The 20518-nt window shown below is 36.2% G+C and overlaps 1 protein-coding gene across 1 annotated transcript in view; it reads right to left on the reverse strand.

Moving 5' to 3' along the window:
* Nucleotides 1–20518, reverse strand: part of KCNH5 (potassium voltage-gated channel subfamily H member 5) — a 280910-nt gene that overhangs the window by 229285 nt on the left and 31107 nt on the right. Inside the window, exons 3-5 of the mRNA XM_019733674.3 lie at nt 17707–17813; nt 13484–13612; nt 5580–5695 (exon numbers count right to left, since the gene is read on the reverse strand). Coding sequence (XP_019589233.1) covers nt 5580–5695; nt 13484–13612; nt 17707–17813 — 352 coding nt within the window. The remainder of the gene's footprint in view (nt 1–5579; nt 5696–13483; nt 13613–17706; nt 17814–20518) is intronic.

Genomic DNA, 20518 nt, shown 5'->3' on the forward strand with positions numbered 1-20518 from the left:
GCATAACTTTGAGCTGAACCCCAGGACCCCACTGTTGGGGCTCTTGCTGTTGAGTGGGACTCAGCAAGGGCCCCAGTGACTGGGGCAGGGATATCAGGGTTGCAAATGTTATAGCCTGATTTTTTCCTTTGCTCTCTTCAACTTAAAATTTAAAGAATATTGTGTTTCCTGCAATATTCCAGATGCAAATTCTCTTTCATTATAGATGATGTAATACAGAATTGTGCATCTGAAATCTAAGTAATTTTACTAACAATTTTCACCCCAATAAATTAAAAAAAAAATTTCTCTTTCAGATCAATAAAATAAAATAAAATAAAAAAGTAAAAAGTGAAAATAAAATTTAAAAAAATACAATAAAAAAAGTAAATACTCCACGCCTTTTTGACAAACAAAAAATTTTCAATGCAAGGTGATATGAACCTTGACTTACTCTGATTAGGTCTAATTAAAGAGACAAAGAGAAAAAGCAGATAAAAGAGCAAGAGTGGAAGTCTGGGCAGCCCTGGACAAAGGTAACAAATAGAGGACTTGGCACTGCCTTCCAGAACCTAGAACCTGGAAATTGTGAAAAAGGGTTGAAGGAGCAGGTCACAGAACCTTTACTCCATCTCATCAACAAAGCTAAGGCTGAGTAAGCCTATGTGTTCAGGAGTTTATAAATGGGACATTGACAAATAATGTTTCCAGCAGCTTTACCATCTTATGTAACCAATTATTCAATGTTTCTAGGATGAATGGGGCCCAGAAGGTAGGAGTCAAAAAGTTCAAATCATAAAACTATAAACGCATTAAACATTTGAATGTAAAAATTGATATAAACAAAAACATCTGTGAGCAAGTAACTCACATGTCACAAAGCGAAACAAATATACTAACATTTTTGAAACTTGGGAGAGTTATCCTGAAAAGTTTCTCTCATACACAGACCTTATATAACTGAAAACTAAGTATATAGTACCCATTATTACTATTTTGAAAGAAACCATCACTGGTATTCTCTTTTGTTGTCGATTATAATTATTGTTTCAAGTTTGGGGTTATGAGAACTACTCATCAAGATTTGTATGTATTTACCCTCATTATCAGTGCCCCAGCCATATTTCTTCCACAAGGTCTTAAATTACTTAGCAGCCAATTATCCTACCAGGAGTGTAAGCTTCCTGTTGAGACGGAGCTTTATGGAGACAGTCATTCATGCATAACCACAGTTTCCCTTTCACTTTTCAATAACTGATCTATCCATTCCAATTTCCCTTTGTTAAACATGAAAATTTTCTCCATATTCGATGTTAATACTTTACTGTCTATATTTACACAGTCTATGTTTTGAGAACAAAGAAATCAGACGTAGAAAGGAAACTCAGTGCCAAGGGACATTATGACACTCATGGAACCTAGGCATTTCTGCCTTCCTGGACCCTTTCCTCTATAAAAATAAATAAATAAAATAAAAATTATATTTTATAACTACATTCTTATAAAAATGAATAAAATCATTATGTAGTCAAAATTCTTTACCTAAATGTTCATTTCTTCCATGTACTGTGAATAGAAATTGAAACATCCCATGGAACCCCTAAAAGTGTCGTGGGACCTACATGCTGTGTTAACAGACAAATCAGTCCTGCTCAGTACCCTGGAATAATGTAAGATATCTCCTCTAGAGATGCAGTGGTCGGAATGACTCCTGAGTTTCTTAAATCTGGCTGTAAACTAGAACCACCAGAAGTTTTTAAAAACACCTACACCCCACCCCAGAAAATAATTAAGTTCCTCTTGTGTGGTTTCTCAGAGAATCTCTATTTTCAAAACCTTTCTAGGTGATTATAATGAACAGTCCAAGGTAAAACCTTATCTTACATTTCTTTAAACATTCAGAACCCAACACTTCAGACAGTGACTTGCATATATAAAGCAATCAAAAAGTGCTACAAGAGGAGGAGGAGGAGGAGGAGGAGGAGGAGGAGGAGGAGGAGGAGGAGGAGGAGGAGGAGGAGGAGGAGGAGGAGAAAATGGCAACAAGAAGAAAAGGGGACACATGTGCTTAAGTTTTGATCTGTCTTACATCCAGGACACTACTTTAACCTTAGCTCCCTCACTGGGGCTCTTTTATAAACCAATAGGTAACAACTTTCATTTTCATTGTTATTTCATTTGTACTTTCATAAAATATAAGCCTTGGTGGGGTGGGAGTGGGGGGGACGGTGAAGTAACATTTCCTGACATATTTTTGTGCCAATACAGACATATTCTTTCTCTCTGAATCTCTGCAAGCAGTGACTGTAATGGAGTGGCCCATATGTTTATCTCCACCCAGTGTAAAAGTGAACAGCTGAAGCCAATCAGCAACACATCAGTACATACAGAAAATGGGTGGATTGCCTGTGCAGAGACCAGGATCTTTGAAACTGGGGTCAGTCTAAATTTAGGGATCCCAATGGAATTGAGATAAAATTTAATGTCTTAAAAAAAGTAAAAGAGCCTGATTTCAACAGCAAATCCAAATACTTGGGTTGAGCCAATTATATGACTCTGAGAACAATTGGAAAAATGTTATCTTTGTGCTATGTTGGTGCTTCTTCTGGGTCAGTCTTTGGAGAGCTAAGAGCACACATTCACTAAAAACCTTATTTCTGCACATCCTTTGTAGTCAAGTCTAAGACCTGACAGAAAGCAGTTCTGTTTCTGAATCAGGTTGTTAATTAGAGATGACTGATAAAGAAATGAACAATAATCAAAAAGGCAAAGCAAAAAAAAAAAAAAAAAAAATAGTCAGATAGGAAGAAACAGGAATGAAAGTGCCTTAAAAATAAAAGTAAAAATGATGAGCTGCCAATGAGAAAGAAACTTTCCACTTGATATAGAGGAGAAAACCAACCATGATGATTTGGGGCGTTCAGATAGAAAAATTTCCTCTTTGTGGTCCCTTTCCTCTTCTTCTTGCCCAATTGTGTTAACAAAGAACAGGAAAGCTCTGAATAGGGTGTACTTAAGACCCAGGAGGAATTATGAGGATAAAAGTCAGCAGTCACAGAAACAACCTCCTGCACTTCAGTTTCATTTGTAGAAAGAAACAGACAAGTCAAGGCAGAAAAGAAAGTCACTTCAAAATCAAGTAGTACTTGATAACAAGCATTACTGAAAAAGGACGTCATGTCTAACTGTGTGCTTTAAATCTTGTGCTAAACGCATGTCATCTTTTAAAGTATTGTTATTTTTATTAGTTAATATTTAGTTATGTCAATGCGTTATTTAGGCTTTTAAAAACATGTCAGCACATCAAAGTATTAATGTTTTCCCAAGCTAGCAGGACTATTTAGAGCAGAAAGCCATACAAGTCCTTCTGTTAGCTATGGTCCAAAAAAAAAAAAAAAAAAAACAAAAAACTGCAGTGCCTTCCAAATTCAGGAAATACTTTATTTTCTAACCTTCTCCAACCCAAATTAATATCTGCAACTAGTTAAGAAATTATTCTGGAGGGCTTCAACTCACCTTTCTCCAGCAAAGCAAACTGATGAGTACATTTAATTTTATCTTTCTCTTCTTTGGTAACTTACCTCAGGATATTCTTTTTTATTATTATTATTATTATTATTATTTTCAGGTGTACAAAGCAATGTAATAGACATTTACACCCCTCACAAAGTGATAAACCCCCCAATCTACTACCCCTCTGACATTATATATAGCTGTTAACAATACCATTGACTATATTCCCTGTGCTGTACTTTAATCCTGTGAATATATATATACATAAATAAATAAATAAATAAATAAATAAATAAATATATATATATATATATATATATATATATATATATATATATATATATTAGTTGACATTCAATATTCTACTTCAGCCTCAGGTGTACAGCGCAGTGGTCAGGCATCCACACAGTCCATGAAGTGAACCCCCTGATAAGTCCAGTACCCATCTGTCCAGTACCCTATATAATCTTTACAACATTATTGATTAAACCTCAGAATATTGTGTGAGTACTAAGTGTTTGACATAGTTTTGGTACCTCGGTTAGCTTTTTGGCATCTTTCATATCAGTAAGACAAATCATGATTACATAAGACACAGGAACAACAAAGCTTCTAGCTGCCTCTGAGTTCCATCCTCATTCCTTTTCTCTCTGGTTTCAATACACTGATTTGTAACCTCATCTAGTCCTCTGACTTTTAACAGCCACATCTGTGAAGATGACACCCCGGTCTGCAGCTTATACCCAGATATCCCTCCCAGGCTAGACCCATAAACACCACTGTCTTTTAGGCATCTCGACTCGGATTTCCTGTCAGGCACTTCAAACTTAATATGTCCAAACCTGAACTCATTTTCATTGCCTCTGAACCTTCTCTTCGTCCTATTAAGTTTGCCATTCTATTAACCAATAGCATTCACTATCTACGCAGCTTTCCATGCCAAAGACACAGAGTTGTACTTGACTCATCCCCTTAGTTCACATTCACTTCTAATCTATCAACAAATCAGTCGATTCCAATCTTGTGTCTGTAATCTGCCCATTTCTTCTGCTAGTTCCTTGCTTAAGGTCAATGTCATCCTAGCTGAATTGCAATTTGAACCTCTCAACTGGTTTCCATATCTACCAATTCAACACCGAGCCACTAAGGCACGCAGGGGTTCTTAACCATTTTTGTGCCATGGATCTCTTCTGACAATCTGGTGAAATCTATGGACCACTTCTTAGAATAATGTGTTCAAATTAATGCAATAAAAAACAGGGATTACAAAGGACACCACTGAGACCAGTCTCCTTTAATAGGTTTTTCTAAAAAACAAATGTGATCATTTCTATGGCACATGAGACACCAACCACCACTGTTTCACTATTCGACACCTTTAGCTTTCCTTCCCCAGCTGCCTTCACCCACCCTGAAGTCACACTCAAAATCACCATACTACCTCATCTCTGACACGTTGCACATGCTGGCTAAACTGGTATAAATCACCTTCATCCCTCTTTACCTGCCTCTTATAATTTTCCTTCAGATTCACTCAGGCCAGGTCTCACCTCACTCAGGGAGCCCTCCCCATTGCCCCCAGGCCAGGTCTCACCTCACTCAGGGAGCCCTCCCCATTGCCCCAAGCCAGAGTAAATGCTCCTGCATGTGCTCCCACTGCACCCTGTCATGACACTCTTCACGTTCTGTAACTGACATCCTCTGCTGGATTTTAACTCTTTGATGAGCGAGCCCAATGCTCATTCATCTTTACATCCTTTGCAGAGTACCAGGCACAGAGCAAACTCTCAACATGTGTGTGCTGCATACATAAATAGATGAATGAATCAACTCCCTATCTCATTTGCTCAAAGAAACTTCAAACACAACAGACATCCACTGGGATGCCAGGAACTACTTTCCGATTTCAAAAGTAGGAGGGAATAAAAAGAAATATTTGAAATTTCTATAATTCTACAAAGGAAAAATTAATGATCAGGTAAGTATTTGTAAAATAATGGCCAGAAATATCTAAGTTGAATCATGGGGCGGGGCAGGGAATGTACCACCACCACCACCTTGGAAAGCGAAGTTAGTCTCGCACTTACTTCAGCTAATCTTGAATGTTTGTGGACCACCTCTGTTTTATTCATTGGCGTGAGCTGCTGCAAAACACTTCGGCTATTTGTCAAGGCCCGTGTCAATCGGGCAAATTTTGTCCAACCTTAGAAATAAGAAAAGAAAGTCTTAGTTTTTCACACATAATGAATATGGAATCCAACATTCTCACTAATATTCAAATGATCTCAGAAACAGCATAACATCCAGAAGTAATAAAAAATATTAATTTAAAGCATTTATTTCTACATAGACATCATCATATATTTCAAGTGTGGCTATAAAATAATGAGGAATTTTTATGTGGGACCTTTGTGTTTTGCTCATATCTATTACATGAGCGTAGTCTTGGTATTCAGTGTAGCTCTCTGTCCACGAAATTCTGTGCTCCTCCCTTGCATTCTATAAGTTTGATTCTGCTTTGTTAGGTAAAAGTGGGAAGGGTGTCTTCAGATGACAGTAACTATGTTGGCAATAGATATATTAAAATATTTCCTGCTGGTCACTTCTCTTTCTTAAATCGACTGGATATTATAATTGCATTGAAGGTTTTTAGAAACTTCCAAGTCAGTCTTATTGAAGTTTCATATTTCTAAGACAGGTGATGTTGCACCCCTTAGTATATCTGAGTATTGGATTAAAAGACAAGCCTATTTTCATTCGCTATGTGCAATAAGCTTCAACCAGAAAATATTTTCAAAAATAATTTAAGGATATGCTAAAAGAATAAGTTCACATGGAAGAATACAAATCATCAAATGGTATGTGTTCTCTCATTGCCCAGATATAGGGCTTTTTTGTAGTTCTCAGCTAAACAGCATTTTTCTCAAGACCCCTGTGCCACTCCCTCTTGCCTCACTTTCAGCAGATGACAAATATGTTATTGAAGAAACAGAAGCCATGGGCGGCCAGATGGCTCAGTTGGTTAGAGCACAAGCTCTGAACAACAGGGTTGCCGGTTCGATTCCCAGATGGGCCAGTGAGCTGTGCCCTCCACAACTAAATTGAAGACAATGAGCTGCTGCTGAGCTGCTGGAGGGGCGGCCGGATGACTCAGTTAGTTAGAGTGTGAGCTCTCATCAACAAGTTTGCCGGTTCAATTCCCACATGGGATGGTGGGCTGCACTCCATGCAATTAAAGATTGAAAACGGCAACTGGACTTGAAGCAGAAGCTGCGCCCTCCACAACTAGATTGAAGGACAACAAACTATTCTTGGAGCTGATGGGCCCTAGAGAAACACACTGTCCCCCAATATTCCCCCAATAAAATTTATAAGAAATAAAATAAAAAATAAATTAAATTTTTAAAAAAAGAAACAGAAGCCATAAGAAACATGATTGCCTTCAATTTCACCTCTGTCCCCTCGACATCTACAACCACCCACATGGCACTGACTCTTGCTTGCACCTTTATCATCTCAGAGAACTGGGCATTTGCTCTTTCCTGATCATGCATATGTTCTGTTCATGGATATTTAAGTGATTTCTAGATTTTTCACTATCACTAATAAGGCCACAGTGAATTACCTTATGCCTATCCCGCTGTACTTGTGGACACATCTAGAATTGCCTATGTTATTAGTTAAATTAGTTCACTTGCTCTGTCACCAAGCCCCACTGTATAGACAAACTTTGAAAAAGTTGAGCAGCCACACTGTCTATGTCAGAGAAAAATACACATCAGCAGTTCTAACTTCTCCCAAGATACATTTACTGATCTCACCTTTACAGAGACCTAACGGGTGTGAATGATTATTCAGCACAGTTCACTGATGTTACTTAGATGTGGTCGATACGAGGTAATGTGAACAGATGGATATGAAGAGCCTAATACTTGCTCTATAAGTTGTTCATGGTATTATGAGAACATTTGTTCTCCTAAGAGCTCAGGATGCCAACTCCTTCTTAATAAAACATTAGTTTAGCTCTATTGGGTTGCAATTAACCTTTTTGTCATGGACTGCTTAATCTTAAAAATAAAAGGATGTCATAGAGGCCATTAAATCAATCTACTAGACTGCAACACAAGATTCTAATCCATAAGAAAAAAGCTTAGGTAAACAATTATACTCTCGGCCAAACAGACTACATGGTATAATTACTCATATTTCATGTGTTGTTTCCTCTCTAAAGAAAACCATTGGCTTCCCACAAGGGGAAGGTTGTTAGTTTTGCTGTTCCTTTCATTCTACAGGAATTTTTTTTGTCTCAATTATTGGCACAAAGATGCCATAACTATTTGGCACAAGGTGTTTCACATTGTAAGTGTCTTGGCAATTTTGGAATCTGTTTGAAGATACTGTACAATATAAATGGACAGAGACTTGGGCCATCTCTTTTAGAACACATAATCAATACAATGTACTTCTTGGCTGTAATATTTTCCCCTTTGTATTATTATAAACGATGTAGCAGGTACCATTGACTGATTATCTGAGCAACAGTTCTGAGACCTCAATACCAGGAACAAAACTTAACAAAAAACAATTTGCCCCCTTGAATTATTATCAGTAAATTCCATTGGTTCAAAACAGCACAATTCTATCACAACCAGAGTATTCTCAACCTGAACTTCATTTTTCTAGGGGAAAAAAAAAAAGGACAGCAGGGAAAAATGTAGGGAAAATGGAGAACACCATTAAGGTGAAAAATCTGTAGGGAAAATGGCGAAAATCTGTAGGGAAAATTAAGGCCCAACGATGAGTTTCCACTTGAAAGGATGAGGCAGCAACAGAGATAACACGGGACTGGAAATCAGTCAGACTTTGCATGTCAGGATCTTCAACAGTAACATGGAGATAATAATACTAATTTTCAGAATGACAGGAATGAACAATACAGGATATCAGGTTCCTGACACACAATGACTACTTCATCAAAACTGGTTTCCTTCCCCTCCGATGGTTTCTGCCTCCATCCATCATGGTATAAATCACAAGTATTATTGACATCATTCGGTGCCATTCATTTTAAAGGCAAGAAGCAATCTGGAATGAAGTTTTGGTGATGATCGGAATCATTTTGAGGAAGAGCTGCACTTAAATTGCCTGGCTGCCATCACGTTATAGTTGCTATCCTAGATAAGATTTAGAAATAAACTTCAGAATTAGCCACGTTACTCAAATCTTTTAAACATATATCTGAGTTTCTTGCTAAAAATACCAATAGAAGTAGGATACTGATATCAATTTCAATCAATTTTGGCAAATACTAAAAGGACTTGCACCCTTGTTTCAATCACTGGCCCATTTTCACATTAAGAAGGTAAAACGTCCTTACTCTGGGATTGAAATTTACGTTCTGGCTTGCCAGTGTGTGGATTTACTTGGCTGTTCTGCGTCCTAAAACACTATTTGCTATATCCTAGGCAGAACTTTTATTTCCTAAGTATTTCTTCAAACTTTTGCAAACACCTACAACCTACTCTCTTGCAAGCATCCTCAACTCCCTCACCTTCAGAGCCTTCTCCCTGATCCTGGAGCTCTCTGATTCTTTTCATCTTACTCACCTGCCCAAATCCCAACTCTGGTTCAATCCACCTCTTCATCTTCTTCTGCGTCTCTACACCTCTGACTAAACATGGGTGGAGTAAATCACATAGTCATGCTCCAGACAGTGCAACTCATGACCACCAGCCTCAAGCAGACTTTACTGCTGCTCAGCAAACCTGCTAGACATCCCTCGTCCACTCACTTGTCCACTCTCTTAGATTGCCATTTCATACCCACTGCTCTCTCCTCACACTGTAACACTTCCTCACCTCCTTCACCATCCTTACTCTCAGGTGATAACCGTGTTTCCCATATTACTGAGAAAATAAGGGCAATCAGAAGAAAACTTCCACTTTATACTTATTTGTTTGCCTCTCTCCGCTATTAGAATGTGAGGGAAGGAACTTTGTATCTTTAGGACCTAGAATAGTGCCTGCACCACTATACTGTGTGCTCCATCAGCACTTTGGGTTGGAAAAAAAAAAGTTATCCATTTTTAAACAAGGGGAATAAAATATCCCAAGAAGAGTCATAAAAAGGCTCATGTTAAGGAACTCTGGTTTAGTAACCCAAGACTGAAAAGTAAATCTACTGTCTCCAAGTTCAATGCTCTAAACGCAAATGATTTTGATATTATGGTGTTACCACAAAATTTCATCTGCTGTTTCCCAAAAGTTCCATGGTCAATTTTTCACTGAACTTAAAAAATTGAAAGATACATGTTTTTGCCAAGGTTTCAAAACATACTGTCCTATACTGCTGACTTCATAGCAACAGTAGGATGATTACTTAATGGCATAAATATTTTATTTGCATTGAATTTTTCACATTAAATTTACAGCTTGCATGAATAATACAAAATAGCTCATACACACCATTCATAGTTATACAGTGCAGTACTCATTCAGTAATTTGCATGCCATGTATCTGAAGGTGTGGAGGAGTCTCAAAATAAAAGTCTGTTTTAAAATAAGCTCTTCCTCTACATATTCTGGCATTGACAAGAGACAGTTTAATGCTTTCCGCAATGGGCTCTGATTTTCCCTATAAATTCTAATTTATATGTCTATCAAGCACGTAGTTCAAAATCAAGTAGTGTGAGTTGCCTGGAGTTTATTCAAATGTCATTTTTTTGTAAGACTGGATTATGCATTTAAGAGATTTTGCCTGACAAAGAACTCTGTGATTCAGATGTGAGGATGCTGAGGTGAAGGTGGAGGGAGATAAATGGAGAGGCAATAATTTGAGAAATAAAAGTCAACCCTTAACATTAGCACCCTTTCCCCAACCTCATTGTAAAATGCTATGAACGTCCATTTTCCATGAATAGGTTATATCATTACTGACACCACCATTAATGTTCAGCAGGTCAAAACTATGAGAGAGTACTGTACTTCACCTTTAGCTGTGCCATGAAATCACTTACAGTAAATGAGAGAAAAGGATAGTCACCAAATAAATATATAAATGTTTATATATGTAAAAAATATAAACATGAGCATAAATATAAATATAAATATTTTTAGGGGAAAAGACTGTGACATAAAAGCTTTTTCCTTAGTCTGGCTGTCAGTCATGTGTGAAGGCAAGAGAAATGCATTTGAAGAATATGTTAGGTCACAAATCATACACCAATCATTTACCTTTTATTTAAAAATATATCACTTAAAGATACCATCAGCTGCTGGCTGTAGGTTTTTCATAGATGTTGCTTATCAAGTTGAGGAAGTTCCCCTCTATTCCTACCATACTGAGAGTTTTTATCATGAAGGGGTGTTGGATTTTGTCAAATGCATTTTCTATGCAAACTGATAGGATCATATTATGTTTCTTCTTTAGCCTGTTGATATGGTGAATTACAATGACTTATTTTTAAATTTTGAACCAGCTCTGCATAGGTGGAGTAAATCTCACTTAGTTGTAATTCTTTGATACACTGTTGGATTCCATTTTTGTTGAAGATTTTTATATCTATATTACTGGTTTTAGTCTGAGGGTAGTCCAGCCTCATAGAATGGAAAGAGTTCTCTCTACTTCTATATTCTGGAAGAGACTGTGAATTTGCCAATGAAACCATCAGTATCTGGTGTGTTTTTTTTATTTTGGAAGTTTATTAATTATGAATTCAATTTATTTAACAGCTATATGACAATCCAGGTTATTTATTTCCTCTAGTGTGAGTTCTGGTAGTTTGCATCTTCAGGGAATTGGCTCATTTTAACTAAGTTATCAATTTGGTGGCTATGGAGTTGTTTAAAGTATTTTTTTACAATGCTTTAATGTCCATGGGATGGGTTGTGATGGCCCTTCTTTAATTTCTGATATTGGTAATTTGTGTTTTTTCCACTTTTCTTGGTTAGCCTGGCTATAGGTTTATTAACTTTAGTAATCTTTTCAAAGACTGAACTTTAGGTTGTAGTGATTCTAATGCTTTTCTATTTTCTACTTCATTGATTTCTGCTCTAAGATGTATTTCTTGTCTCCAGGTTGTTTGGGCTTAAATTTCTCTCCTTTGGCTACTTTCCTAAGGTGGAAGATTAGGTTATTAATTTTGTATCTTTCTTCTTTTCTAATGTATGCATTTTATGTTATACATTTCCCTCTAAATACTGCTTTTGCTACATCCCACATATTTGACAAGTTGTATTTCTATTTTCATTTAGTTCAAAATATTTTTCTAATTTGCCTTAAGGCTTCTTTGACCCATGAGCTATTATATTTAGAAATGTATTAATTTCCAAATGTTTTCCAGCTATCTTTCTGTTACTGACTTCTAGTTTAATTCCACTGCTGTCTAATAACATGCTTTGTAAGATTTCCATTCTTTCCAATTTGTCAAGGTGTGTTTTATGGCCAGAATGTGATCTACTTCGTGAAATGTTCTATAAAAACTTAAGAAGAACATGTATTCTGCTGCTATTGGCTGGAGCACCTTAACTTTTTAAAACAAAAAAAAAAAATTTGAGCCCTAATTACAAGATTATTAAAAGACTATTCTATTGGAAGTCTATTCTATTAAAAATAATATTTAAAGGTATCCTAAACTTCCTAGACACTGGGTCTATGAGTAAAGGTAGAGGAACAGGTAGGATGGGTCCAAAAGTGAATACTTTATTCAATCATCCAGAAGATGATTTAATAAACACACTTTCAGAAACATTCACAAATGAATTGTCCTTTGTCATACTGTAAATGGTTTACCCATTGTAAAAATTTTTCCTCTTGCAATTTGATGCTAACCAGAAACCAAGCAAGTATAGTATATATATATGACTTCATATTCAGGGAATGAATGTAATGCAATTTTTTCTATAATTATTATTATAATTGGAAAGATTAAAACTTTTATGCTAGATTATTTTTAAAGAGGTAAGAAAAGGCAATGTTTGCCAAATGCAAAAGGGAAGACATTTAATTGTTAGTCTCCTAAGAGATTATTAAAAATAATGGGTTATGGGGAAGCCAGTTAGTTTAGGTGGTTAGAGCGCAGTGCTCTTAACAACAAGGTTGCTGGTTCGATTCCCACATGGGCCACTGTGAGCTTCACCCTCCACAACTAAATTGAAAACAACTACTTGACTTGGAGCTGATGGGTCCTGGAAAACCACACTTTAAAAAAAATAAAAATAAAAAAGCAATAATGGTTCGCAAAAACTTCTAAGGATGTTTGAAATTCTTCATGTGTATGACACCAATTTCTAATGTAAACATAAATGGAAATGATAAAATGAAAGTAAAGGGGAGTAAAAGCACATGCCACTGACTGTTTTCTATAGCAGTCTCTCTCAATATTATAGTCAATAAGGCTCCAGTTAGAATGTTTTCATTTTCCAGCCACTCCCTTGATGACAAAATTGTGCTTCACATAATCTAGCAACACCTACCAAAGAGAATCCACAACAACCAAATAAATAAAAAGTGAAAAGTAATCTGAAAAAGTCAACTAATCAAACTCTAATCAATTTAACAAAATTCAATCAACTAATCAACTGTTTTCTAGTAAGACTTCACCCAAACCATCCCATAAGTTGTTATACATTTTGTTTCTAAAACTCACCATGTTATAAGTTGTTGAAATTCCCATTATATTGATTCTAAATTAATAACGTTCTATTAATTTCTTCCTTCTGTCTTTTCTCAATTGCTCACTACAACTTTAAGTTAAGCAACTATTACTTTAACTTTCTATTTCTATTCAAACAATATGATTGAATAAAACTGATTTAGACAATTACTACTATGAACGTAAAGCCAAAGAAAGGCTACATAGTAAAATATTGTTTTCCAGTTCAATCAATAGATTTTGGTAAGATGATGATGATGATGATGATGATGATGATGATGATTATAATAAAATTAAGTGGCAACATAATTCTTAAGTACAGTAATTCCTCTGAGTTACCTTTTGTTGAATCATCCTCTATTGGCTGTTTGAACAACGTAATATCCTTGAAAGTGCATAGGAACAAGACCACCTTTTCATGCTCATTTCTTATTGGTGCAATTTGCATATAAAACCAAACAGGGGTTCCTGCAAGAAAAAGAAAAGATAATAGAGTGTGACACAGCCACAAAGTTGACTTGATCTCCTGCCTTCCCCTCTTCCTTCAGCTGCCAACTGCTGAAGAGCAGTTGGCAGCTGCAAAAGAGAATCAAATATTTTAACTGTTAAAGAGAATCAAAAAACCTTTAATTTTGTATCAACTATGAGTTGCTCAAAAATTAATAAACATATTTTTCAACCCAAAATATCAAAATTTGAAAGAAAAGCACATGGTGTCATTTCCCAGTGCAAGAGCACAAAAGCAGTCTCACTACTTAAGTAATGCCAGCATCACCTTTCTGTCTGGATCCCTACACCATTGCTGCTCTGGCCAACCTCCTTTTGATAGTCTAACCAAATGTGACCACTGCTACGTGCTTCTCCTTGTCACTTTGAGAAGTGTTTCCAATTGACTTCAACAGTAATACCGGATGCTCTGGTAAGTATTTCTCTGGGAGGAACATCTGAAGTGCTCATATAGACTTATAAGACTGCTCTATGGCTTTGACTACACCCCCACATCAGAGAGAGAGAGGACATCTGATGTACACAGAGTCCTACCGGAAGTTTTTAAGGCAATGTCAAAGAAAAAAAAAAAATGTCCCCACCCCTTGAGGGTATTGGGCGTCTTCATGAACCACTGCTTGCTACTTCCCTCACTCAAAGCATAAGGCTAGATTCTATCACCAGGTTCTTCAAACAATGATGGCTCCTGTAGACTCCAGAGGACAGACAGTTTCAAAGCACTCAAGGCTTGGGTTTTGGACAAATCAAGAATTGGCAGTATGTCAAATAAATAGCTGAACACAAGAAATGCCTTCAAAGGAATAATTACCCACTAAACGATAAAACCCTGAAGCAATGTTCCATCAAAATAAAAAAGACACATTTTCCATCATATTCACTCTAAGCCACAGTGCAGTAAAGCCTCTCCAAATAGTCTACCTTAAAGACATAAAGGCTTTTGTCAAGTTTGGGGTTTGGGGCGTGAAATGTGCAGCTATTAATAGCCTCTAGGTGAGAGTTGATAGTCTATTAATGTCTTCCAATGACAATCAAATAAAAAGCACCTCTATACCTGCAGTCAAAAAAAAAAAAAAAAAAAAATCATGTAATAATGTCACCACAAAAGGGACTTTCTCATTTAGACAAGATGAGGTGACTTAACTATCTTCAAGAAGTCAGAGGATTAAAGAGAGATTTCTCTGGGAATATTCAGTCTGACAAGCGGGTTCTTTTCAACCCCAGGAAGCCTATGGAAGGACATGGTCCTTTCCAAAATCATTATAGGATGAGACAGGGAACTCAGAAACAATTACACCATCTTGCAGAGAGGCTTACTCTGTTTTCTGCTTCTCATTTTACCATGTGTCCAGAAACTGTGAGTGATATGCACAGTTCTACAAATCACTAGACCCAGACACTAGCAGATATTATGGCCTATGGTTGTTCCAACATAGTGAGCGCGAGGCGGCAGGGTCACAAACAGAGAGAAAAGGGCATTAAACATAAGTTGTTTTCCAAGGTCTGTTAGAAACCTGAACGCAAAGATATGATGTTGCAGCTCATATCTTTCTATTATATGAAAACAGCAGCATTTCAAACTTTGGCAGAGTCAGGGCTGGTTTTTTAAATTGCTTTCAGATATCATGGTGGACTTTTTTCAAGTTGAACCACAGGGTCAGACCTCCCCAAGTAGTCTGAGCACTTGCTGAGTAGCTGATGACACATGATATTGTGGATTTGGGGCGAAGGGGGAGGAGAAGTCTGGGAGATGTAGGCAAAGAGTCCTGTAGCTGCTGGAAAGTCTAGATCTACCCTGGCATTTGGTCATTTGGAGTGGCCCCAGCTATCACAGTTCTACCCTTTGTGTAGACAGAAAGAGCCATTTTCAATCATCATCTCAGAGCCACTGTTTCTTTTCCAACAGGAGAAACAGGCCCCTGTTAATCAAAGCAATAGGCCTAAAGAATAGAAGTTGCAAACTGAAATGTCAATCATGACACATGTTAAATAGGATACCTCAATCTCCCCATTCGCAAAATGGTGATTAACCTAATTATCTAATGAAAGCATTGGGAGGAGTTGCCATTTAGGCATTTCCAAAATAGTTTTCTACTGACGTGTAAATTTTTCTATTAACATTTTAAAAAAGCCACAAGAATGCACTCTTTTCAGCTGATGTTCAAAAGCCTTCAGCTAACTCTTTACAAGCATTTTTAAAGCTGCTTTTAAGTATAGCAGAACTCCATTATAATACATGGATAATATCTATCCTTCATATTAAAGAAAGAAATCAATGCAGACACTACACAGAGAGGAGACAGGAGTTTTTATCTACAGTGCAATGGGCAGTATCTCCTATTAGCTCTAAGCAGACATCTACACATATATACTTATCTGAAAAGAACCAGACAGACTTGAACAAAGATCTGTCATTTCAAGCCATTAAAATAAAGCAAAATATCTAAACAGCTTTGGACTTCTGGAAAGGTAAAATTCAAGTTATTGCTAACATGATTTAAAGGATATATACAAACAGAATTTCCACTACGGTATTTTTGAGAAATTCAGAAACTATGGATTTGGCTTTGATGCTCGAAAATCAGGCAAAGATGTGTCTATTCTGCTTAAATGTCAGGCTGAAATGACCTTCGTAATATGGAATATTCTTAAATTATTTGCTAAGCTTGGGACACATAGCTGTCATTCAAGGGATAACAATACTATATGAAAATGGAAGGGGGTTTTGGCTTATGAGTATACTACAAATATCATTAAGTATTTGAACCTGATGAAAAAAACCCAGAAAGCTTTTTTTCTTGTAGAGGATAGAGCTGATCATTCAGAAAGGATTGTTTTCTAGGTGACAAGCCAACAGACATTTGGCTGTGACTTCAAAGAGAAATACCTCTTCAGCCTTGACTCTAAAATGAGAGATAAAATGTTAAGACATTCCTTAAGTAAAACCACTAAAGACTACTATTCCCATCACCAAGCGTGCTACTGTTATCCCTATGATGGTCTATTAATGAAAAGAGAAACCTCAGTTCAATTCCATATATGCCACAGAGAACAAATGTTTGAGGTAAAATGGAGAGAGTAAATTATGCTCCACCAGATCCAATAGGCACTGAACATGGAACAAGTATTTCCTGTTGAAGCTAGAATGCGTCCCAAACTGGGGAAGAATTCTGTAGCTATCAGCTTCCACTAGAGATAATAATTGGCTTTGCTACCATTTACTATTAACACTTTCAATAAATGGATCCATCTTATGAAGTGACTGTTCATTTAAAAAGGAAAGGTCAATTTGGGAAAGCAGCAAAAAGAAATAAAAGTAAGTAACTATTCAAAGAAAATGAATTAGAAAGGAGTCTTGGCTAATGAGTGTATTAGTTGTTGTTGTTTTTTTTTTTTTTCGTTTGGTTGGTTTCTTCCTCCAAACTCTCGTGGAGAGCTCATACCATGAAGTCCTATGTAATTACATAATGGACAATATAATTGGCCACTCATAAATCTCATCCTAGAGACCAGCTCACAACAATCAATGTAAATTCACCAGATGTTAATGGCTTATTCTAAAAGTAATGACTACTTCCATTAGTTACACACAGAACAGTCTGGGTCCAGCAAAAGGCCATATTGATAAAGATGCACCTCAGGGTGGTACCCTATATTCACACATTATCAGTGCATGTATAGACAGGTAATCACACCTACTCAGTGATACCAATCACCTTTTCCTTTAACCACAGAGGAAATGAATGAATTTCCCTGTCATTTTTAGTTGCTGTCAGCAACTATGGGATCTTTACCATGAGTATTAATTATAAAACATTTTGCCACCTGACTCACACCAAAACATTCACATTAAAATGCACCATGTTTTTCTTCCATTCCTCAAAAGGTTGCTTTTCATAGCTAGAATCATTAATAATTTTGCCATTTAGCAGCCCCGATCCCTGCAAGGAGAAGAAGCGAAGTTTTATATTCTCCCTATACTATGGCTTAACTACCACTTACCAAAACACAGCATTAATAAAGAGGTGGCACATCTTATTGATAACTTAGATACCTACTGTTTTTCTTGTACAGAAGAACTTCAAAGCAGTTTGACTCGTAGTTGTCAAAAGTCTGCCTGACTTTCTCAATGGTCTTCTTGTCAGTCAATTCCCCATACATAAAACTAGAAGGAAGAAACATCCGCTTCAGTTTTGTGTTGTTTTTCAAACACTACATAACATCATACAGTTGTCTTTGTTGGCTGAGTATTCAAATTTACTTATAAAATATAACGTTGCTCCCACAAAATGGACTAAGATATTTAAACCATGTTTTAATCATAATTGTTAAACTTCTTGCTAAAAGCTAGCATTAGAAGTTATTTCAAACAGAGAGAGAAAGAGAGAGAGAGAGAGAGAGAGAGAGAGAGAGAGAGAGAGAGAAAGAAGCAGTTCTTGCTGTACACGGTTCATAGATGCACAGATTTCTATGCATATTCCAATTACTACGGTTAGTCAAATAACACCAGTTTCCCAACAGCACCATTCAAATTTCAGTTACCATAGAATATTAACTATGAATAATTGCATCAAGTTTCAGCTTCACTGTTAGCTCTTCAGTCTATAAATCGCTGGCAAATAACAGACAGCACATCACAATCAGCAGCCATTCACCTCACTTCTCTCAAAGGCTGTCAGCATCGGTCACTGTGCATCTGTTACTCAATTCACACACTGTGCAGAGCATGTACTTGTGTTGCCTCCTTGCCTCCCAATGATAAATCCATGTGACATTTTACAAAAATGGAAATCAAAAGCCAGATTAGCCCTCAAAGATTAAAGTCCATCAAAGAAATGAAAATGATAATGCCGAAGGGAATTTGAATTGAACATAAATGAAGTCACAGAAAAAAATAGATGAATGTGGGAAAGTTGACATCATTGTCATTGGAAGATTCTAGATACACAGCCAGAGGAACTTAGTGAAGGAGAACTTATCAACATAAATCAAGAAAGTGATTGTGATGAACAGGATCAAGGTTTCGCAGAGGAAGTGATGAAATTACCAAAAACTTCACATTAAAGGAGCCCTAGGAGATAGTTCAGAACAATGAGATTGGAAGGATGTTATGAGTTAAAGTTGATTTAAACTTAGACAGCAGTATGACCATTTGCAAAGAGGTAGAAAAAAATGCTCTCGTTACATTACAAGAATGCAAGAAACGTTCAAATGACCCATGATAGTTTTTTACAAAGAAATGAAACACTTTAATTCTCAATGTTTCTAATGTTCCGAATCACAGTGTACTAAATGAATATTAGTTTTACTAATATTTTTATTTCCATGCATTTATAAGCAACAGTAAGAGAGTTTTTAATGTTTCAACAAACATTGTTAAAGGTCACAGAACAAACATAATTTTTTCCTTTGGGTATTAAGATAGTATTACATGGTTTCAGCTTGCATGGTCTTTTTCATCCTTCCATACTATGTGAAATGTGAAGACTTCATGTTACATATATAATGCACTGGCATTCTCATCCTTTGTGAGGATTTTTTTTAATATGTACAAATATGGCTATTATATTTTATAATATGTACAAAGGTGGCAAATTGAAGGAGACATACATTATTACTATGGCTAAAGGAACCAATAAAACAGATTAAAGAGTGAGCTTCTACATCCTACAAATTTTTCCTAACGTTTGAAATTATTTTTCTAAAAGGAATTCAACAAAAGTCTGATAATCTACAAAACAGAACTCAGTCAACGACTACAAGCCTCTAAAACTCTATTCTTAATGCTTTTACAGTCATCAGTTCTTCATCTGGTATTAGATATACAGTTCTGCTAGTTAGTATAATTGTCCAGATCATTTCTTCCACCGGGAAGGAATATGTTACTGCTAAGTATCTTCAAAAGATTTTGAAGGCTCAAGTATATCTTTATTATTGCTTTTCTCCCAGTTTTCAATGAGTTAGCATATTGGCCAGGGCAAATCCAAGTGTGGTGGGGCCTGAAGCTTATACAATTTTAATGGCCCTCTTTAAGGTAAAGAATACAAAATTAGACACACAGCCTTGAAAGACATCCACTCAAGTGAGGGTCCCTGAAGGTTAAGATTCATCATTCTCATGAAAACTGTCCCTGAATGCATTGATCTAGAAAACTTACAACTTGAAAAGCAGAGTGTGTTAGCAAGATCCATCAAAGACTAGCAGTGTTCAATACCAATGCCATATCACACCTAGAAATTAGAGTAACTCAGGCCACTCACACAGCATCATTAACCTAAGAAACGAGAATTCTAGAAACTAAAAAATGAAATGAAACTAAGAAATTTTAGAAACTAAGAAATGAAATGAAGCAGACCAAAGATTGCCCTTGCAATTTGCATCCTGCATTTTCAATTATATTATTTCTATCTTTCATTAAAAAGATATTTCAGTTGTCATTATAATAGTAAAATAAACCAGAGTCTCAGAATAAAATAACAGAAACTCCATAATCTGACAGCTAGACTAAAACATGAAACTTTAGCGACTACCTACCTGTAAGATGGCATTGAAAAGCCGCTGTTCCTGTCTAAAGCCCGAATTTCAGCTCATGTGAGTTCTATGAAAATCTCTTGACGTCATTACAATTAAATTAGAATACCTCAGTTAAAATGTACAAAGTCCCTCCCTCCAAAAAACAAAATGTTAGTTTAATGCTGTTAATAATATTCTTTACAGACAAGTGAACTTTTAAAAATAAACAGTTTTTTAAATAATGATAATTGACTGTATTTTTAATCTAAAAACTCTAATAAAGAGAAAACATTAAAAACAAAAAATAAGACAAGGATAATTAAGCTAACTAAATGTTTGTGGTTTTAAGAAAAAGTA

Source organism: Rhinolophus sinicus, chromosome 3, assembly GCF_057876585.1.
Source record: "Rhinolophus sinicus isolate RSI-liver-muscle chromosome 3, RSI-T2T, whole genome shotgun sequence".
Classification (NCBI taxonomy): Eukaryota; Metazoa; Chordata; class Mammalia; order Chiroptera; family Rhinolophidae; genus Rhinolophus; species Rhinolophus sinicus.